This window comes from Acinonyx jubatus, chromosome A1 (assembly GCF_027475565.1).
Source record: "Acinonyx jubatus isolate Ajub_Pintada_27869175 chromosome A1, VMU_Ajub_asm_v1.0, whole genome shotgun sequence".
Lineage (NCBI taxonomy): Eukaryota > Metazoa > Chordata > Mammalia > Carnivora > Felidae > Acinonyx > Acinonyx jubatus.
This window is the reverse complement of record NC_069380.1, coordinates 192,954,081-192,976,348: the sequence shown is the minus strand read 5'-3', so window position 1 is coordinate 192,976,348 and position 22,268 is coordinate 192,954,081. Positions and strand designations below refer to the sequence as shown.

The 22,268-nt window shown below is 43.2% G+C and overlaps 1 protein-coding gene and 1 pseudogene across 5 annotated transcripts in view; one reads left to right on the top strand and one right to left on the bottom strand.

The window, feature by feature from the left end:
- Positions 1–1,542: 1,542 nt before the first annotated feature.
- The window catches only part of SLC36A3 (solute carrier family 36 member 3), a 26,001-nt gene continuing 5,275 nt past the window's right edge, over positions 1,543–22,268 (bottom strand). For 2 of the 5 annotated variants that reach the window (XM_053199968.1, XM_027077482.2), the window contains 9 exons: positions 21,097–21,185; positions 18,142–18,237; positions 13,253–13,337; positions 12,111–12,329; positions 10,121–10,219; positions 9,569–9,735; positions 6,465–6,634; positions 3,034–3,288; positions 1,543–2,892 (listed from right to left, as the gene is read on the bottom strand). In XM_053199968.1, coding sequence (XP_053055943.1) covers positions 2,801–2,892; positions 3,034–3,288; positions 6,465–6,634; positions 9,569–9,735; positions 10,121–10,219; positions 12,111–12,329; positions 13,253–13,337; positions 18,142–18,237; positions 21,097–21,185 — 1,272 coding nt within the window. In that variant the 3' untranslated portion in view covers positions 1,543–2,800. The other 3 variants (XM_053199975.1, XM_053199970.1, XM_053199978.1) reach the window with 3 other exon arrangements.
- On the top strand, positions 15,634–21,770 carry LOC128311123 (rab9 effector protein with kelch motifs-like; annotated as a pseudogene).

Below are 22,268 nucleotides of genomic sequence, written 5' to 3'. Positions count from 1 at the left end.
CTGAAGTGGGTTCTGCACCAACAGCAGACAGCCCGATGTGGGGCTCGAACTCATGAACCGTGAGATCATAACCTGAGCTGAAGTCGGACACTTAAGCGACCAAGCCACCCAGCCCCTATCTTTGTTATAATTCTTGAAATCAGACAACATTAGCACACCAACTTTGTTCTTTTTAAAAGATATTTTGGCTATTCTAGGTCCTTTACATTTTCAAATGAATTTTAGAATCAGCTGATCAACTTACACACACAAAAAAGCCTGCTGAGAATTGATATCTGAATTGATATCTGAGAATTGATGAGAATTGATGAGAATTGATATCTGAACCCCAGAGTCTTCTGAGTCATGAACAAGGTGTATTTCTCCACTTATTTAGGTGTTAATTTCTTTTAGCAATATATTAGTCTTTATGAAGATTATATATTATAGTTTTTAACAGGTGTTTCATATCTGCCATGAGAGTTACCCCCAATTACTGCATATTTTTGACGCAATTATAAGTGCAACTTCTGATTGTTTGCAGCTAGTATAGAGAAATACAGTTGGATTTTGTATATTGACCTTGTATCCTGAAGCTTTGTAAACCAATTAGTAGTAGCATTTTGCAGATTCCATTGGATTTTCTGCGTTGGTATTATGCCATCTTCATAGAAACAGTTATTTCTTCCTTTCCAATCTGGATGCTGTTTACTTCTTCTTCTTGCCTAATTTCATTGTCTGGATATTTGGCACAATATTGAATAGAAGTCTCTGATTTGCTTCTGATCTTACAGGGAAAGTATTCAGTTTTTTCCATCAAGTATGACATTAGCTGTAGGTTTTCATAGATGCTTTTTACTGGTTGTGAAATCCCCTTGTATTCCTAGTTGTCGGGAGTTTTAGATTAAGGATAGATGTTGGATTTCACCAAATGCCTTTCCGTGTCCATTGAGATGATCATTTATTTTTTCTTTTCTAGTTTGTTAATAGTGGTGAATTACACGGATTTCAAATGTTAAACCAACCCTGGATTTTTTTTTGTGTGTGTGGTCTTGGTGTAAGAGATGATTTCTTTTGTTTCCTCCAAGTTTTTATTTTTATTATTTTATTTATATTCTAGTTAGTTAACATATAGTGTAATATTGGTTCAGGAATAGAATTTAGTGATTCATCACTTACACATAACACCCAGCGCTCGTTATATAACAAGATCCCTCCTTAATGCCCACCACCCACTTAGCACATTCCCCACCCACCTCCCTCCATCAACTCTCAGTTTGTTCTCTATCATTAAGAGTCTCTCATGGTTTGCTTCCCTCTCTCTTTTTTCCCCCCTTCCCACATATTCATCTGCTTCCTAAATTCCACATATAAGTGAAATCATATGGTATTTATCTTTCTCTGACTGACTTATTTCACTTAGCATAATATACTTTAGCTCAATCCATGTTGTTGCAAGTGGCAAGGTTTCATTCTTTTTGAAGGCTGAGTAATATTCCATTATATGTATATACATATATATGTATATATATAACATTTATAAATGTTTTTATATATCTCACATACTATTTTTAATAAAACAGCTTTTCCCTACTGATCAACCACAAATATATTTGCATATCAATAGGTGAATTTTTGTAATGTTTGGGGGCATCATACCATTTTATTTGGGATAAATCATAATGTAACCTAACGTTGGATGTTTGTTTCCAACTTTTTACTATTATCAAAATACAAGCTCTCCTTTTGCATAAAGTTTTGCAAACACAAAATATTCTTAGGATAAATTCCCAGGTTTAATGGGTCAGAGGGCTACACATTTGAAGACTTAGGTGTCGTAAAATTGCCCTTCAGAAAAGCCATAACAATGTATACCCCCATCTGCAGAGTATAAGATTGTCTATTTTTCAAAACCCTTCCCCAAACTAGGTATTTTTTTTTAAGTAGGTCGATAGTCCTTGCACATGATGAAATCCTTCTCCTTCACACAAATCACTCAGCCTCTTCAGCCTAAATGGCTGTAAGGGGACTTAAGATATTGGAGAAGAAAAAGAAAGGTGATGTGCTTCTACGTAGGGAAGTTACCGTAACGACAGATTGCTAAGAAATAAATTTGTATCCCTACCCTACTTCTGGTAGGCACGTATCTCCGGGGCAATAGCATGTCTTGCTGATGGCAAACACCTTGATTTTCACACGTGGTTGAAAGATAAATTAATTTTTTTTCCTCTTTCAGAATGTCAGATCTAGATGAATCCTTAACAGATCCGTCTAGTCCTTCATTTCATAGATGGGAAAATGGTGTCAGAGAGAGTGAGTGAGGGAACTTGCCCAAGATGCCACTGGAAATTAGTGGCAGGGCCAAAGGGTTGGGTAAAATTACTGCTAAGTTCTGTTTTTGTTCTGTCTGTGACTCTTCCACTTAGAACAACATCTGAGCCTGGGTGGCTCAGTTGGTTAAGCATCCAACTCTTGATCTTGGCCCAGGTAATGATCTCACAGTTCGTGGGACGGAGCCCCGTGTTGGGCTCAGTGCTAACAGCATCAAGCCTGCTTGAGATTCTCTCTCTCTCTCTCTCTCTGTCCCTCAAAATAAACAAACTTAAAAAAAAGAAGAATATGTGAATAGAAAATCCCCCTTCCCCCAATATCCACTCTTCTAAATCTTATGCCTTAAGGGCAGCAACTGCAGATTAGAGAAAACAATTGCTTTTGTGTTTCCATCTATGCTTTGTCTGATTCCAAGAATGTCATGAGTGAATGGCATTCCTTTTCCCAGTAAATGAGGCTGATGGTACAAACGGTCGGATGAGGGTTTGGTTCATAGGTACAAAAGACCTCCGAAGCAATCCCAAACCAAAAAAGGCATACCCTGAGGGATATGAGTACTGACTTGTGTCAGGTCCATTTCTCCTGGAAAGATAAAGATGCCGCTAATTAATATAGAGATGTTGGGGTTTGACGAACGTATATAACATCCACAACGGAAGTCAAGTTGGGGGTGGGAGGAGGGCAGAGCGATTAGAATAAAAATAGATAATTATGCATAGACACCTGTGGCGTTGGCTACGGAATGGCTGATGGGTTGGATCAACTCATAGAGGGCTTGGTATGTCCCGAATACACACCCCAAAAGGCCCAGGATGCTGATCATGATGTCCTTTGCAATGGTGACACAGCTCATGTCTTCAGGATAAAAGGTGATGAGCTCCAGGAGGGGCGGGATGATGAGGGCCAGGGCGCTGCTGCTCACAGAGCCCACAAAGGAGATGACCACGTCCAGGCGGGGGATGAGGATGGCTGAGACACCTACAACGAGAGAAGAAATTTAGAATCACTGAGTGTTCCTGCAAGAAGGGAGCTCAGAAACAAACCATTTCTTTGGAGCCTGATAGCCCCACAGATGCCTGACCGACCATTTTGGGAAATGATGGTGGGAAATGATGGGAAAATGGGAATAGTGGGAAAAGATCCCATCGAGGACGTGAACAGTAGGTCAGGCACTGTGGCTCTGGACTCCCACCTCTGTTTTAAAGACCAATGTAGGTGCTCTCCTTTTATTTTTTTTAAAGCTTATCTATTTATTTTAAGCAAGAGAGAGCACAAGTGGAAGAGAGAGAGAGAATCCCAAACAGGCTCCATGCTGTCAGCGTGGAGCTCGGCACGGGGTTTGAGCCCATGAACTGTGAAATCTTGACCTGAGCTGAAATCAAGAGTCTGACACTTCACTGACTAAGCCACCCAGGCACCTGGGTGGCACCCCTCCTTTGGGTTTTTCACATATCATAGTTGTTAGAAAGTCTCCTCTACCACTTATCTATTATTACGTTCTCATTAAAGAGATGGGGAAATCTAGAGGTCTAGAGGGAATGAGATGTGGCCAAGGTCATACATTCTCTGAGATGAGAATCCATTGAAATGCCTATCTAAGCCTCTTTCTGCTCCACTATGCTGCCTCCCTTGTATATGAAAGAACTTGGTATATAGTAAGTGCTCAGTAAACGTTTGACTCTTACTCAGACACTGAATCTACTGTGAATCTATACTACTCTACAAAATACAGCTACTGTCTAGAAGCAAGAATGAATAAAAAGTGAGAGATGGATTTGTTGTCAGAATCTCAACCACTTGTTTCCCTACTCCTAGACGGATCCTGGTAAATTAAAAAGAACATAAAACAGCCTTAGGCTGTCTGCTCCCTCCTCTTCTCTTCTCTTTCATTCCCTTCTCTTCCTCCAGGCGAGTCCAATTTCAATAATGTTTGAATGAACAAACATACAATTCATGTGACTTCACTTTGTACAACCATATGATTTTCCTATGAACAAATTAGGGAAAAAACTGCCCTGGGAAGTACCCATACTAGCTTCCTGGATCTGAAGAAAACATCACCTCTTTCTGAAATTGCTGCAACACATCCAAACAGAGAATGAGAGAGACTCATCAACTCTTGCAGGTGAGAATTCATCACCCCTCTGATGGGATGGTCCTGTCCAGTTTTCCCTCCTCAGGTATTTGATAAATTGCTTACTGGAGAAGGCACAGAGAAAGCTCAGTGTCCTCCCAGAGAGCTTACACTGACAGGGCAGAGAAAATATGTTATAGTAAAGCTATAATGCAAGATAGACTGCAGGAGTTCTCTAGAAGGTTCATATCTGGTCATGCCAACCCACTGCTCACAGATCTTTCGCGGTTCCCCGTTGCCCAGTCTCCTTAGCACAAGGTCCCTGATGACTTGGGCCCTTCCAGATTCTCTGGCTTTGTGTCTTATCACTCCCCGCTGCTTTTAGTTCTCCAAAGAGGCCATAAGTACTTACCTCAGATCTGTGCATAGCGTGCTTCCTACACGTGGTACATTCTTTACTCCTCCTCTACCTCCTACTTGTCTCTTAGGTCTTAACTGAACCATCATTCCCCCGGAAAGGACTTCCTGACCTGGCCTAGGCTAAAGCATAGGACCTTTGTGTGCTTTTAGGGCATCCTCCTCTTATGATCTTAACCATCATATGTTACATCATTATGTACCCTCTTAACACTGATCACAATGCAGTATAATTATTTCCTTGCATATGTTTCTTACTCGATGGTAAGCCTCATGAGGGCAGGCGCCATGTCTGCTTTATTATTCATTATTGTATCCCGGGTGCCTAGCACAATAGTAGGTGCTCAACAAATGACTGTTGAATGAATAAGGAATAATGGAACTGACAGATGAATAAAGGAAGAGGAAGTGGTCACCCATGGTATAACAGAAGCAGTGCATATCATTAGAAGGTCAGCTCTGTCTAGCACTGCCTTCCCTGATCTCAAGTGGCCTCAGTTTTTCTCTTCAACTTAGGCCATTCCTACTGGGAATGATCTCAAAACAATAGATCTACAGGGCCCAAATGTCTTGGGTACATACTGGAAACTCTGTGATACCTTAAATGGAGCAGGAGTGCTGTTTCTGCCAAAAGAACTCCATTTATGTGACGTGTAACATCGGATAGCATATTCTTCTGCTAGAAGGCTCCTAGAATCACACAATTTCTCCTGACCCTGAACCGAGACTGGATTTCCTCAACTTTAAACTCTGACTCCTGGAGTCTTTAAGACTTCATTTTCTCTCTCTCTTGCACAGTATCCCACAGGTGTTTAAAGACAGATATCCCTTAAGGACAGATACAGAAATTCCCCAAGGCTTTGCTTCTCTAGGAAAAACATCCCTAGTTCTTTTTCCCTTTCCTCACGGGGCACCTTTTCTCATTTCCTTTCTCTGGACATGCTTCAGAGAAAACATTCCCCAGCCTGTTCATGATGTTTCCCAAACATCTACAACAGCGCCTAATGTAGGATGAAAGAGTGAATAAATGAATGGAAGGAAGCATTAAGGAAGGAAGATCAGAGGGGGAGAGGAGAAAAGATTGCACCCCAAAAATGATCGCTAAGACTATAACAAATCAGCCTCGTTTTCCCCTGCAGTTCGACACCACTCTAGATAAGTGCCTCGATCTTAATTTAGGATAGGAAGGAATATGGCACGTGATGGAAAACAGACTTAGGTGCTACACGACCTGTGGCTCAAACCCCAGCTCTGTCACTTAGCAACTCTGTGATCTGAGTGTGTCACCCAACTTCTCTGGGCCACAGTTCCTCCTGTTGGTGATATTATGTCGCTAGGCTGTCGTGAGTATTCGACAATGTCAGTATGGTGCCTGGCATACATACAGCAGGCATATAGGAGCGTGATTGAATGAATGGTATTTTTTTTTTCTCCCGTAAACCAGCCAGTGTCTACTTTCCATGTGTAGGCAGCAGAGATGTCTGCAACATGTGATGGTTCTAGTAAGCCCGTTTTTCAGGTGGAAAGTTGAGGTTCAGGGAGGCGAAGTGTCTTGCACAAGGTCGCAAAGAAGGTAAGTGGCAGAGCCAGTGATAGTGGGACAGACGCCAGTGTGGCTCACAGGCACAGCTTTGGGCAAAGGGTGCCCTTTTATCCTACTCACAGGTCAGACAGACCAAGGCTATGCGGACAGACAGGTCTACAAACAGCGTCCACCTCTCTGACACCTGGGAGACGGCGAAGGGGAGGATGATGTCGGCCGGGACGTGGAACTGGAGGGCGTAGGTGAAGAAGATGCCAATGGAGTAGAGCAGCTTGACCGACTGATATGGCCTGCAGAGAGATGGATAGGACGTGAAATGTAATGTGGCTCTGGGAAGGGCCATTCAAGACTCGCTCATTGCTCAGAAGCTGGTACCTTGTCACTGAGTCACGGAACTGGCTAACTTCCATTGACTCGGGCTCGACCCGCCATTAGAGCCACCTGGGAAGCTTCTAAAAGTGCACGTTCCTGGAGATTCTGATTCAACTGGCCTACGGCTCAGGAATCTGCGCCTTTTATTCTTAAAAAATATACTTTTATTCTTAAAAATACACTTCTTAAAAAAAGTGTATCTGTATAAAGTTTCTACTTCAAAAGTCATGCAGTGAAAAGCTTCCCTCCCACCCTTAATTCCCAGCCTCCAGTTTTTCTTTCCATAGACAACTCCTCTAACAGTTTTCTTGTAGCTCTTTCAGAAATAATCAGTGTATCTACAAGCTTATACCAAACGTATACACGCTTACACATACGTGGTCGCGTCCTCTATATAATGCTAAGCTCCGTTTTTGTTCATTAGATATTTCTTGGAGATTGCTTTCTTTCTTTTTTCTAAATTTTATTTATTTATTTTGAGAGACAGAGAGAGAAAGAATCCCAAGCAGACTCTGCACAAGTAGGGGAGGGGCAGAGAGAAGGAGAGAGAGAATCCCAAGTAGGCTCTGCACCATTTGCACAGAGCCCTATATGGGGCTCAGTCCCACGACCTGGGAGGCCATGACCTGAGCTGAGATCAAGAGACGCTTAACCCCACTGAGCCACACAGGCACCCCTCGGAGATTGTTTCCTAGTAGTCCACACAGATGTGGCTTCTATTTAATAGATGCTTGGTATTCCTACAGCATATACTATAATTTTTTTGACGAGTCTTCAAATCATGGATATTTAGATTATTCCCCGTCTTTTGCTGGTAAAGAATGCTGGGAAGTGTACCCTTGCACATAGATATCTATGCACATTTAGCATACAACCTGAGAAGTATAAATGCTGGCTAAAAGTATATGCGATTTAAACTTTTGAGAGCTACTGACATACTGCCCCTTTGTTGTCCTAGCATATAGAAGTACTTGCTACCCCACATCCTTGCCAAAACACAGCCTGTGAACGTGTGCTGGTCTTTGCCATTCTGGTTTTTTTTTTTTTCCTGGCATTTCTGTTATTATGAAGGAAACAAATGATCTTTTCAAATGTATAAAATGCCATTTAAAAAATCTGCCTGTGAACTGTGTGCTCATGCCCATCGTTTTCTTGGGCTGTGGGTCTTTCTCTTATTGGGAAGGGGTGCTTGTCTAAGACTCCTCTGGGGAAGCTGATGGCCAGCCAGGTTCAGAGCAGGTGTGATGTGCTCATGGGCTACGTTTTCCAGCCGAGGTCCCTGTAAGGAAAGTGCCCTGCCCAATGTAGCTAGCGGCAGCCCGAACTGCTCTGACCAGGAACAGAGTATTAGAATGATGTCTTACTGGTGTAATGTAAGTCGTGACTTCAAAGAAATCCCATATTATTATCCCATGCCTTATTCCACCACCGCACAATGAGGTGGGTGGGCTGGTGATATTTGTCTCATTTTACAACTGTGGCCTTGTGGGAAATGAATGCCCCGTCATTCTGCTCCCCATGAAAGAACAAGGCTGCGGGAAGACACAGCGATGATCGTAGCTAATACTCGATGAGTACTTACTCTGTGCCAGATGCTTTTCTAAGCATTTTATGTGCATTAAACCAGTTAATCTTCACACTCACTCTTCGAGATCATGTGACAGTCATTTGTCTCTGCTGTTCACCAGTGCTTCCAGTTCTTCCAGACAACTGGTAGAATTTCACTTCTTCGCCCCCGGGAGTGAGGTGTGGCCCTGGGAGCTGTTTTGACCAAGGAAGTGCAAGCAGAAGAGATGTATGTCACTTCCCAGGGAACCTTTAGCAGCTTCATGGTGAAGGGCATGATTCACTGCATTCTGCCATGGCAACGTTTCAGGGAGTGGCTGTCTCAGCATTCTGTGTCCTGGGGAGGGGATGGTGCAGAGCTGAGCCCCAGCCACCCCGTCAGGGGCGGGCAACTTGAGCATAGAATCAAGCGTGTGTGTGTATTCAGCCACGGAGATTTTGGAGTTGTTTATTACTGGAGCATAACCAAGCCTAGACAAATAGGCATTAGTATTATCCTCATTTTACTGAGGATGGGAATGAGGTCTGCAAGATGAGGCAGCTTGTCCAGGGTCACATAAGAACCAGGATGCAAATTCCTTTACTTAGTTTTGAAACCTTTGCTGTGAAACGCCTGGCTATACTGACTGCCTAGTCACAATGCACTCACTATAGTGCCGGAATAATGAGGATAGCTCACACTCGATGATGCTATGTGCCAGCCCCCCCCCCCCCAGATTGGTACCTGGAAGAATGAATGAACGCATGCATAAATAAATGAGCGATCAAATGTAAAAACTCCAAAACTAAATCCCCACTGGAGCACAGCAATGGCAGCCTAGGCCCATTTCTGGAACCGGGGGCCTGAGTAGTGATCCGTGGGCAGGACCCCCAGTCATCGTTTTGGAGTTATACTTTTTGTTGTTGCTGTTTGTGTTTCCCAAACACTCCCAGATCGTTTCATTTTAGGGTCTTTAAACCACAGAGTCGGACAGATTCAGTTTCAAGTTTCAGCTTCTCACACACATTGTGAGCTGGGGAAGTTGCACACAGCCTCTCCAAAGAGCAACTTCCTCATCCATTAAATGGAGCTGATGATAATGGTAACTCGTAGGGCTGTTGTGAGGACTCAATGAGACAATGTACAATGTCTGGATTATCACACCTACCTGTTATTATAATACTAATATTAGCAGTTAATATCTGGTGCTAACGATAACCCTAGGGGATGCCACGTTCTGTTGCTGAGGCTCAGATCCCATGACTCACCTCCCCTTCTCCCCCCAAGCAGGCAAGGATGGGCGTACCAGCAGTTGGGCAAGTTGAGGGTGATGCTGGCTTGGGTGCTTGACCCAAACTTCATGTAGCCCAGTGTCCCCAGGCAGATGTAGAGGGTGATGACAAGGGACATCCCCAAGTACAGAACAAAAGGAAACTGCTGTGGATCCCTCATCTGATTTTTGAGAGGCAAGACCTGAGAGGAAAGGAGATTGAGAAAGAAAGAAAAAAAAAAGTAGTAAGAAATGTGGCACCTTGTGAAGGAGTAGGGTTCCCCCACAGACACAGACGTCCTTTTCCAGGTGGCCCAGGGTCAAGAAGGGCCACACCCCTTTTAATTTTCTATTTTCTATGGCCAGGAGTGCCCTACTCCATCTAGGCTAGTGAGTAAATTCACATTCAGTCTTCAAGGCTTAGTGTGGTGCATGGAGCAGTTGGTGCCCAGCGGGTGGGTCCTGATTTTCCCTCCCATCAGGAGAAGATCACATTCTGCACTTCATAAATACTTCTGGATATCTGGAAAAGCTGGCTTCCCTAGAGGGCAACAGGGACCAGTCATGCAGAGCCCTCATCCATCTTACCATACCAACACCTTCAAATGTGAAGATGGCTGTACCAAAGAACAGCAGGAAGGTCTTCCAGCTTGCCATCAACGGGAGGTTGCTGGGATCTGGAATCTCCTGAAAGGAAGTAGAAGAAGGACCTTCGTTTTGCCATGGCATGGACGTCATCCCCAAACGTTGCCTGGTAGAGAGTTGATAGAAAGCTGGTAGAAAGCTGGGCCATATGTGTCATCAACAGAGACACGGTAGCTAGAGATAGCTAGAGATGAATCAGCCTTCCTGTTTTTAAAAGAAGTTCTTTATTTTTTATTGTAGTAAATTATATATGGCCTAAAATTTACAATTTTATAAACATGTAAGGGTACAATCCAGCGGTATTAAGTACATTCCCACTGAGCTACAACCGTCATCCCCACCCATCTCCAGAACTTTTTTATCCTCCCAAACTTAACTTTGTATTATTCATGAAATAGTAACCCCCTATTGCCCAGCTGCACTCGCCCCCATCACCTCATATAAGTGAAATCATGTATCTGTCTTTTTGCGACTGGCTTATTTCGCTGAGCCCGGTGTCTTTAAAGTTCATTCATGTTGTAGTACAGATCAGAAGTTCATTCCTTCTTAAGGAATACATTGTCTATATTTACCACATTTTGATTTCCCATATCTTTACATGTGGGGAGAGTGGGAGCGAGGGAGGGGAAGGGAGTTGCCCGAGGCTATTCTGCAAGTTAGGGGCATGACCCAGATAAGAATTCAGGTCTCCTGTCTTCACGTTCTCCAATGCCTCTTTCTCACCACTGCTCCCAGGGCTGTGCAGTCTAGTAGCTGGTACAGGTGCAGCGGGAATGATTATTCAATAGACTCCTGTGACGGGCAGAACAGTGGCTCTTTCCCAAAGATGTCTATATCCTAGTCCCTGGAAACTCTGAATATGTTACATTACATGGCAAGGGAGCATTAAGTTTTCAGACCGAATTAAGGTTGCTAATCAGCTGACCTTGAAATAAAGAGATTATCCTGGATTATCTGCGTGGGTCCAATGTAATCACAAGGGTCTTTAAAAGTGGAAAAGGGAATCAGAAGACAGAACTAGAGAGATGGTGGCAGGGGAAAGATTCAGCCTTACATTCCTAGCTTTGGAGAAGGAAGGGGGCCATGAGCCCAAGGCATGTGGACAGCCTTTAGAAGCTGGAGCAGGCCAGAAAACAGATTCTCCCCATAAGCTTCCAGAAAGAAACCCAGTCGGGCTGACACCTTGATTTTATTCCAGTGAGACCTACAGAACTCTAAGATAAATTTGCGTTGTTTTGAACGGCTAGATCTGTGATGATTTGTTCCAGCAGCAATAGGAAAGTAACATAGCCCCAAAGACTTTCTGATTCAAAGAAATGAAGCTATAATGGTAGAATTTCAGGGCCTGTGTTAATAGCAAAGCATGGGCTTGGGAGGTAAACTGGTTGGAATTCGCAGAAAAATTACTTTCAGTTTATCAGTTTCCTTGTCTGTACACTGAGGATAAGGGTAGTACTTGCAAAATAGTATCGTCATAAAGAGTCAATGAGTTAATACATGTAAAGAACCTGGCACCAAGGAAAGAAAATTTCTTTATCATATATGCGTCCCTTGTCAACCTACCATTGTTACAATTTTTGTTGGTTATTTGTTGAGGTTTATCTCCGTCAATGAATGTAACCTCCATGAAGGCAGGTGGCCCCATCAGTTTCGCTTACCAGTGAACCCCAGCCCCATTTGCACAATGCCTGGATCACAGAAGGCGTTCAATAACTAATTGTTGAATGACTCACTGTTACCCAGTGTGACGACGACGACCATGACGAAGATGATGACTAGCTTTTACAGCTCGTGGGGCAGAAGTGTTCACACATGTCCCTTTAGCAGAGGCTGCTCGGAGCAGGTTACCTTCCTCACCTTCACCTGCCCATAATGGTACTCACCTTCCCCAGGTGTCTCACAACCCCCTCCTGCAGTGGTTTCAGGCACAGACCTGAACGATATACTCAAAGATCAGAGCCATGCTCCCCAGCGTGGTGATGTTGGCCAGCGATGAGAAGATGGAAAGCAGCTTGAGGTTCTGGATAAACACCAACAGCATCAGGAAGGGCAGGATTGTCAGCATGTAGAAGCGGATGTCCAGGATCGGGGCCAGCACCAGGAACTTCCTGGGTTGGCAGTTGTTGGACGTCATGTGGGCTTCTTCAACCATCTGATGTAGACACAATGCGGGGCAGTGTATTTAGAGTTGCCAGATTAAACACAGGATGCCCAGTGAAGTTTCAACTTCAGATAATAAACAAATAGCTTTTTAGTAAAAGGATGTCCCAAATATTCCATAGGACACACTCATAGTAAAAAAATAAAAAAATATTTGCTACGTGTCTGAAATTCCAATTTAACTGTGTGTTGTATATTTTTATTTGTCAAATCTGGTAACCTCACCTGTAGTGCCCGTGACTGTCACAATAGGAAACCCTTAGAATCTTAAAATCTCAAAGCTGAAGGGTCCTTTTGTGATCTAACTCAACCTCTTTTTTCCTGCCGCATGGTTTCCTTTCATTCACCCAGAGAACAGGAGTTGATAACACAAGAATATCTTCTTTAACTCAAGAGAGCCCTAAAAGTCAGAAAGCTCTGAATACTGAGTGGAATCTATCTTCTTGACTATTTCACCTAACATACTTGGCTGTTTGCGCAAAACTGATTATGCTTCCTCTAGCCCATGAAGCCAAGAAAGAATGCTGTGACTGATTCATAATGCCTCTTGGGAATGCAATGAGGGCAAGATTGCAGCTTGCTTGTCTTATATTTAGTCACCTTCTGTGTGACAACCCTGCCATACCTGAAGTGAATCTCACCAACACGTTTCAGGCTACAAATTCTCAATTATTTTTGATTGGACATAATTGCAAGCCTCTCCCTCCATCGTGGTTACACTCCTCAGATGTTGCTTTGGCTTCTCAATAATCCTTTACAAAAGTGATTCCCAGGACTGAGAGAACTCCCAAGTAGTCTGATCGGGGAGTAGAAATGCAGCCACTTTTCTCCCATGATCCAAACACTATGCTTTTGCTAAAGAAGCCTTAGGGATGTTTGTTTTTCTCCCACTCTGTCCAGAAGAAGCTTCTTTACCTGTTGTAAATTGTCTGCCATAAACATAAAATAAACACTGCAGAATCCCAGTTGGGTGGTGATTAGTAAGAAGCTGACAGTGTACCTGAGCCAGAGAAGAAGAGACAGAGAGAGAAAACAAATTACTTTTTAAAATGCACTTATTTTTATTTTTTGAAGTGATCATTTCTGTTGTTATTTGTGATATTTTCCTACATTTTTTTATTTTTGGAAATTTTCAAGTTCACAGAAACAATTGAGAGACAGGTATAATGGACACTCATATATCCTTTAAACTAAATATACCACTTGTTAAATTTGGCCTTAACTGCATTATATAAATATGTATGTGTATATGAATGTATGTATTCATCCAAACACACACACACACACAGACACACACACACACACAGACACACACTCACACACACACAGACACACACTCACACACACACACACACACAGACACACACTCACACACGCAGTTTTTTCCAGAACCATTTGAAAGTCAATTGCCGATATCCTAACACTTCAACCTTGACTCTCTCAGCATATTCCTCTTAAGATCATAATATCCAGAAAATCAACTTCAATATCCTCAAATACATAGTCCATAATTTAAATAGCTCAATTATCTCCAAAATGTCTTTTATAGCTGTTAGTTATTTTTTGGATTCAGGATCTAATCATGGTTTACATATTGCATGTGGTTTTGTTTCTAGTGGTTATCCACATAGAACACGCACATTTTTTGGTTTTCCGTGACATTGGCTTTTGGAGAACAGTCCAGGCCAATTGTGTTGTAGAATGGTCCACACTGTGGACTTGGAGGATTGTTTCCTCATGATTAGATTCAGGTAAGTATTTTTGCAAGCATAACACATTAGGGATATTTTGTACTTTTTCCATCATATTGGAAACCACATGGTATCCTGTGGCTCCACTGTGGTGAAGGCCATCAGACCTGTCCATTGTAGATGTACATTTCTCTTGTTATAATCCAGAGGTAAAACCGACATGGTATATGAATATCCCCTTCCTCTCAAACCAAAGGGTCTTTCTTAATGGTCATTGATGATCCTTGTCTGAATCAACTATTTTATCAGTGGTTGCATGGTGATGTTTTTCTAACTCTCATTTTTTCTAAATTCATCAGTTGGCATTTAAGAAAGATACATTCTTCCTCTTATTTTGTATCACAAAAAGCTGCACGTTAATTTTTTAAATGTAATGTATCATAATCTTTTATTGTTATTACTCTTTTTGGATTCTTCAATTGTCCCAAATTTGGAGATGCGTTAAGCGTGGGATGGCTGCGGACCTTAGATCAGTTTAGAGCAGTGGTTTGCAAAGCTGCTCTGTAATACCAATTGTATCAGAATTGCCTGAGGTTTATGCAAAAAATACAGATTCCTGGCTCTCATATCAGCTTATCAAATCAGAAGCTCGGTGGCATCATGGGAGACCAGAACAGAGATGTTCTCTCTCTTTTTATTATGGAAATTTTCAAACACATGCAAAAGCAATGACAATAATCCACTGACTCCTCGTGTGCCCCTTCCAGCTTCAATACTTATTAATTTTTTGCCAGTCCTCTTCCATCTATCCCTTTACCCCTACCACACACATGCTTATTTTGTTGGAGTATTTGTAGCAAACTAGAGAACTTAAGGCACTTCATCTGTAAATAATTCCATATGCAGCTCTTATGGACAAGGACTTAAAAAATATATATATATATATATATATTCATATCCAATGTGCCATTATCATCACTTGCAAAATTAATAATAATTTCTTTATGTCATTTAATAACAGCCCACATTCAGATTTCTCCAATTGCCTCAAAACAATCTATTTTACCGCTGATTTATTCATTTATTTTTTGGAGAGAGAGAGAGAAAACGAGAGAGAGAGAGAGAGAACTTGAGTGGTAGAAGGAGAGGTAGAACTGGAGGCTGATGTGGGCCTTGGTCTCACAAACCATGACATCATGACCTGAGCCAAAATCAAGAGCCAGACGTTTAACTGACTGAGCCACCCAGGCGCCCCTTCCGTCTGATTTCTAAACAAGTCTATACATTGCATTTCGTTACTATGTCTCTTAAGTTTTTAGAACCGCTATATTCCCTTTGTTCTGCTTTCTTTTATTCCTTGTAACTTTTAAGTTTTTGGTGGGGGTTGAAGACACCAGAGAATTTATCCTATAGTATGTTTCACTTACTAGATTTGGTTGATGACTTCTTCATAATGTCAGTTATCATATTTCTCCATCCCCTGTGTTTCCTGTGAACTGATATTAGATCTAGCAGCTTGACTAGATTGAGAGTCTTTCTTTATTGCTCTGCTAAGCATATTTCCAGGTCCCCACTATATCCCATTATAAGACACATTGTGTCTGGTTATCTCATTTCTAAACATGAGATGCTAAGATTAATACCTGGGACCAGGTGGTGTCAGTGTAGTCTTTCTTTATAAAGTTTCCCAGTTACCTCTCACCTTATGGCTTGAGCATCCATTGACGATTGTTGCCTACATCAAGTTCCTAGGTATCCCTTTTGCACACGAAAAATTACAAATCATTGCTTAAGACATTTTCCCAACTCTTTTGCAGTTACTGGGGCTCTAGAGAAATGGTGCATGGAATGGGTGGAAGCTAGGTGTTCTGGATTCTAGTTCTTGCTCTGCCACTAAATTCCTAGGTAACATTGGGCACTTTTATTGCCCTATCTGGGCTTTATGTTCCTCCATTGAATTGCCTGGATACGATGGTCTCTAAGGACGCTTCTTACTCGAAAGTTTTATTTGGGGTGTCATCAGAAACATAAATCTTGGTGAGAAAGGATGAGCAATTGTGAGTCATTCATTATTACTGCCCCATGACCTCACCTGTCTGATCATTAGAGTGACTCCTGGTCAAGAGACCGATGACCTACTGAGAGTCCCAAGAGAGGGGCTGAAGAAGGGATCTTGGCAGCCACAATACTGACTCACTACCTCCTGAAGGGCTCTGCTGGGAAAGGCTGAAATGTTAGGTTTGGGTCGAATTTCTGCACAACCACTATCTTATATCTATTTGTGGACGTGTTATTTTTTTTCCTTATGAGCCTTGGTCATCTCATATTTCCAGGACAATAAAGACCCACCCTGCCTACCTACAAGGTTGTGGAGATGATCAGAGGAGCTAAGACACAGAAAAACATCTTGTGTACCAGGCACTTTCATCAAGCAAGGGACAGCCTGAATGTTCACCATTAAGGGAAGGCTTCAATGAAACTATGGCACACATCCCCACTGAGGAACATTGTGAACCTTAAAAAATAATCAGGTAAGCCTGGGACCATCTTAAGCTGCCACAGGACGCCATGGAGTTGATGCCAGTGTTGAAGCCTGGAGACAAGCCCAGGAAAGCAACATGGTACACCATGACACCACCCCTCCCCCACCGCCCCTAGAGACAGCTCCTGTCCTCAGGTTGGCCACAGCTGCTCGTCTTTAGCCCCAGTTGGTGATGCCAAGAGAGGGAAGGTCTTCATTGTTGGGGGGCCAGGTCCAAACAGGAGCTTCACAGACGTGCACACCATGGATCCGAGAACATACCAGTGGGATTTAGCCACCGTGGAGGGCCTTTTGCCCTGTTACAAGCATACCAGCTTTGCTCCCTCTTGGGCACCTCATACATAGCATCTGGGTGTTTGGAAGTGCTGACTAGTCAGGAAATCAAAATTACCTGTAAGTTCTGAATCCTGAAACTAGGACTTGGACCATGCCAGAGGTGACCAGCCCCCTGCCATCCCCAAGAACATTCCACACATCATCTATAGCCATCGGAAACCAGCTGTATGTCTTTGCAGGTAGAGAGAGATGTGCCCAGCCCGTGCGGGATGTGAAGCTGCATATGTTGAAGGCAAACACTGTGACTTGGTCACAGACAGAGACACTTGGATAACCTCCATCCCCCTGGCATGGTCATGTGGTGGTGGCAGCACGGACAAAGCTCTTCATCCATAGCAGCTTAGCAGGGGACAAATTTTATGATGATCTCCATTGTCTTGATATAAATGACAGGAAGTGGTAGAAGCTAAGGCCCACTGGGGCACCTCCCAGAGGCTGTGCTGCCCACTCAGCTCTATATATCCTAGAGGGATGACTCCCACAGGAGCACTGGATACCATGTATCAGTATCACATAGAAAAGTAGCACTGGACCTTGCTTAAATTTGACAGTTTTCTCCCCCTTGGACCACTGGATCATTCCATGTGTGTCATTCCATGGCCAGGGACTTCTGAGAAAGAAGATTCAAATTCTGTCGTTGTAAACTGTGATACTCAGAAAGGGGATTCCACCGACCAAGGAGTGACCCCTGGTGGTGATTCACATGACGAAAGCCATACTGATACATGCTCCCTTTTGTGTTTGGCAGGATGAATACGGAAGGGGAAATATACAGTGATTGTACTGTGACTGTAGTTGACTAACAAATCCCACGTTTTTATTAAGTCACAAAAAATAGATATAATCAGGTAGATGTCTATGTCCCAGCGTGGAGAGAAATTAGCGACATGTTGTTAGATGGAAGAGCAAATTTCCAAAAAAAAAAAAAAATGTTCTAATTAGTGTAAAAGAAAATGCAAAATGCAATCTACATTTCCACTCACACACATATATTCATGCACATGCGGAGAAAAAGTCCAGAGGGATATTTACTAACTAGATGTATCAGTGGATATGTATTGGATGAAGAGCAAGATGGGGCTGGAGTTCTCAGGGAAGGTTCCCTGGGTTGTTTGGTGGTTTGTAAGAACATATTCACCTAGCCCTGTGTAACTAAAAATAAAGGAAGATCAGGTGAGGATTATCATTGTTATTACTACGCCCACCACTACCAGTAGGACAGCAACGAGTTGTACCTGCCCCACGCCGAGTGGGTCCTCAGCCAGGCGTTTGGGCAGGTTTCTAGGCTGTACATCATGGCCTCTCCATAGTTCACAAAAGTCTTTTGCCATCTAGGGAAAGGACAAGAATGTGTAACTGGAACCGTTTTTGTTAAAGGTGCAATTTACTCCCAAAGTGAGTCATTATTATACATTTGTGTGTTAACATGGAACATCCTGGGAATTTCCCAGTAATAGTATTGAGATATTTTATAATACACTTTAAAAGCTTTCAGGAGTCTGCCTTTTCTTCTTTTTTGTAGTTGTCTTTGAAACAAAAATTTTTTTAATGTTTATTTTTGAGAGAGAGACAGAGACAGAGTGTGAGCAGGGGAGGTACAGAGAGAGAAGGAGACACAGAATCCGAAGCAGGCTCCAGGCTCTGAGCTGTCAGCACAGAGCCCGATGCAGGGCTTGATCCCATGAATTGTGAGATCATGACCTGAGCCAAAGTTGGACGCTTCACTGACTGAGCCACCCAGGCGCCCCTATAGTTGTCTCTTTAAACACTAATATTTAAGTGAAAGAAAAATTTTAACTTAACAGTAGCTGTGCATTGACTTAGGTCTGTAAACCAGGAAAGCAGGGACATGAAAGGTGTGAGGTGTGCAAACCTAGTTAGGGGGAGGAGGAAATAGGGGCAGAGGGGTGTGAGTATGGCCAAGCCAGTAATGGTCTTTTCTGGACTTTATTCCTTCCTTCCCACTGCTGAGGATGTTGGGACATTTGAGGTGCCTGCTTCAGACCAGATCCCATGCAAACGTGGTACTTAGGCTTTTGCCCAGCACCCCTGTAGGATGTGACACCCAAGTTCCAGTCTGTCGTATCCCTCTTCCCTAGGTGGCCCTTCCTAAGGGCAGGGAAGGCCCTACTGAGGAACCATCTCTAAGCAAGTGGGAGCAGCAGGTAGCCAAGGAACGGATCCCCAGTGCTAACTGCATGACTGAGGGGAGTAGCTGGGAGAGGGCAAGAGACCGAGACTTGGGTCTTGGGTTTAAATCCCAACACACCCCCTCAGATGGCCAGGAGACCTTGAGCAAGTCTCTTTAGACTTCTGAGCCTCAGTATTTTTCACACGCAGTCTGGGGTTGGGGGAAGGGACAGGGACAGATGAATGTGGAGACGCTTTGGAAACATGGCTCGATCCTTATTTTTATGATTGCTCATTGTGCTTGGCATTCCAAATACAAATGAGGTCACACTGCATAGGAGTGGCAAACGTATTAGTCTGAGGGTTACAAATTCAAAAGCTATGGGGCCAGACAGGTATCAGTAATATGGTGAGAGGGGCTGGTGCACCAGAAAGGGGAACAGTGGAGACAGTAGCATATACCACCATCTGTTCTGAAAGTGATTTTTTTTTTTTGAGAGAGAGAGGGTGCAAGTGAGCGAGGGGCAGAGAGAAAGAGAGAGGGAGGGAGGGAGAGAGAGAAGCAGGGTCACCTGAAGCGGGACTTGAACTCACAAACCGTGAGATCACAACCTGAGCCAAAGTCAGATGCTTAATCAACTGAGCCACCCAGGCGCCCAAAGAGGGATTGTTTGGGATTTGGTGCCCCCTGAGAAATGACGGAATGAGACCCCGGAGGTGCCAGATTGTCTAATTGGCAAGGAGAAGGTGGAATTTGCTTTTTTTTTTTTTCCAATGTGAAATCTCCAGGCCAAAACAAAACAAATCAAAAACTGGGAAGCTCTTAGGCCATCAGTCTGTCACCTCTATATTAGAAAAAAAAAAGAAAAACAAGTCATAAAAAAAAATCAGAAAAAGGCTATCGTGAATGGCTGAGGTGTCAGAAACCTTCATGGTGATATAATTGTCCCAGTAGGCTTGAGGGGAGAGAAGATACGCAAAATGGTTAGAGTGGGGTCAGATCAGACCGGCCTTCAAAGACCGGCTCTGCCATGTGACCCTGAGCCAGGCATTTAACTCAACCGAGTCTCAGTTTACTCATCTGTGAGATGGGAATAATAATAGTGCCTGCCATAGAGGTTTACTGTAAAGAGTAAATAAAAGGCTCGTTAAAGCTCTGGCCATGTACCCGGCACGTGTAATTGGGCAATACATTTAATTGCTGAATAAGTTAAGTGCTCTTAAAAGTGTTTTGCGAGCTGGAAAGTGGCCTACAAGTTAGGTGTGACTCATGTATGCTCCAGATACACCTATTTGGGTTTGATAATTTGGCTTTATGAGGAGTTTCAGTTGATGTCTCTCTCTACTCTGACCTGGGGGGAGTTTCTGATCCTGGGAGCCCCTAAGTGCTGCAGACAGAGAACCACCAGGCAGATGGCTGTAAGGAATTACTAATTACCCTCGGCTTGTTGGTTTATAAATACGAAACTCTCCGCATTGTTTGTGTTCATTGTATTTGACTTCTGTTTCAGGATTTTTTTTTTTTTGCATTGAGATTTCAAATATGTAAACACTGAGTAGTGTATGTATGCTTTATTAATGACCGGGGCCACTGCAAACTATTCATTTCAACTATGCTTTTTGCTCTTACTAAATTGTCCCCAAAAGAGGCTTACCTAGAACAAATCACTCTTACAAGGTGTGTGTCTTGGGGCTGGGGGAGGCTGGGCAGGAGGAGATAGGAAGGAAGGAAGGAAGGACATCCTAAGTATCTTGTATATTTATGGCAGTGTTTAGAGCATGCTGGCATCTTTTATCACTTTTGATCTTGCCAGGTACGGACAGTTAGGGTCAAAGGGTACAGGAACTTGACAAAGTCATCCAGCAGGTTAGCAGAGCTGGGCCTGGACTTACTTAGGAGTTTCCAGTTGGGACTTTATCATCCTCTCCACCAGCTCTATAGAATCTACGGCAGCAGGTGCAGTGGCTGGAGAAGTGGCCGGTCAACCGGGTCAGTGGTCAAAGGAAACTTAACACAGATGGGGCCTGACACGGGGGTGAGAGAGAAGCAGGATTCTCACCTCTGACTGAGGTGATGGGCGCAGTTCAACAGGATGACCATGCAGTGCACGGTGAGGACCCCAATGCCCAGCAGGCTGATGGGACCCACCTGGAAGGGAAAAAGAAGTGGGGACAGTGAGCCATAGACTGATCATTCCTATAACTGCCCCTCTCCCAGTCTGGGTGTTGGGCCCCTCTCATCATAAAGCTGCCCCTGGGATGCAAGTCCCTGCCTGAATGTCCTTGTGCTCCCAGACACTCTAGTTCTTCTAGAACACTTCTTAGCATCACTGCAAAGTGGCCGCCCAATCTCTATTAGGATACTGCCCGTGACTATTCCACCACCTCCACAGACAGCCCATGCTTTTCCTCATCTGCCTTGAGTTCTGCCTTCTAGATCCCTCATTCCTTTTTCACACCCCGGCCCTCACCTCCTCCAAGATACTTGAAGACCCAGGTTCCTTTTATGACTGGGTGCTCTTCCTCCAGCATAGAGTTGTCAACAGGGGCATTAGTGATATTTTCCAGGTGAGTCTTTGTTGTGGAGGCCCTGCTTGCATTGTAGGGTGTTCAGTACGTTACTTGGCCTCTATTCAAGGTGTCAGTAGCATGCTCTCTCCCCATGAGTTGTGACAGCTTAGACACTGTAAATGTCTTGGGGGGTGTATGTGCAAACGTGTCCCCAGTCAAGAATCCTTGCTCCTGTATGTCTAATTTGTCATTAATCCTTTTATTTTTTTTAAAGATTGTATATATTTAAGGTGTACAACATGATGATTTGACAAACATCTACATAGCAAAATGATTACTACAGTCAAGCTAATAAAATCTTATTTTCACATAGTTTCTATTTTTTATTTGTGTGATGAGATTAAAAAACAGAGCTAGCTCATTGTTAATTCTAATCTCCCAGATATGATCAGAAGGGCATAAAGAAGGACTCTTTCACCTCCTCTGTGCTGGACACTTGTGCCTTTATAGATATGACCTGATGTAACATTATCACAAAGAAACAAATGAGAGATCAAGGACACCACTAGATTTCACTAGAATTCACTAGATTTCACTAGCCTCCGTATAAGGGAGACTTCCTTTGATCTCGTTTACTTGCACATTCCGAGGACCTAAGAATGCACATAGTAGGTGCCCAATATGCATTTCTTAAATGAATCATGGTCAGAAGTTCTGGTGG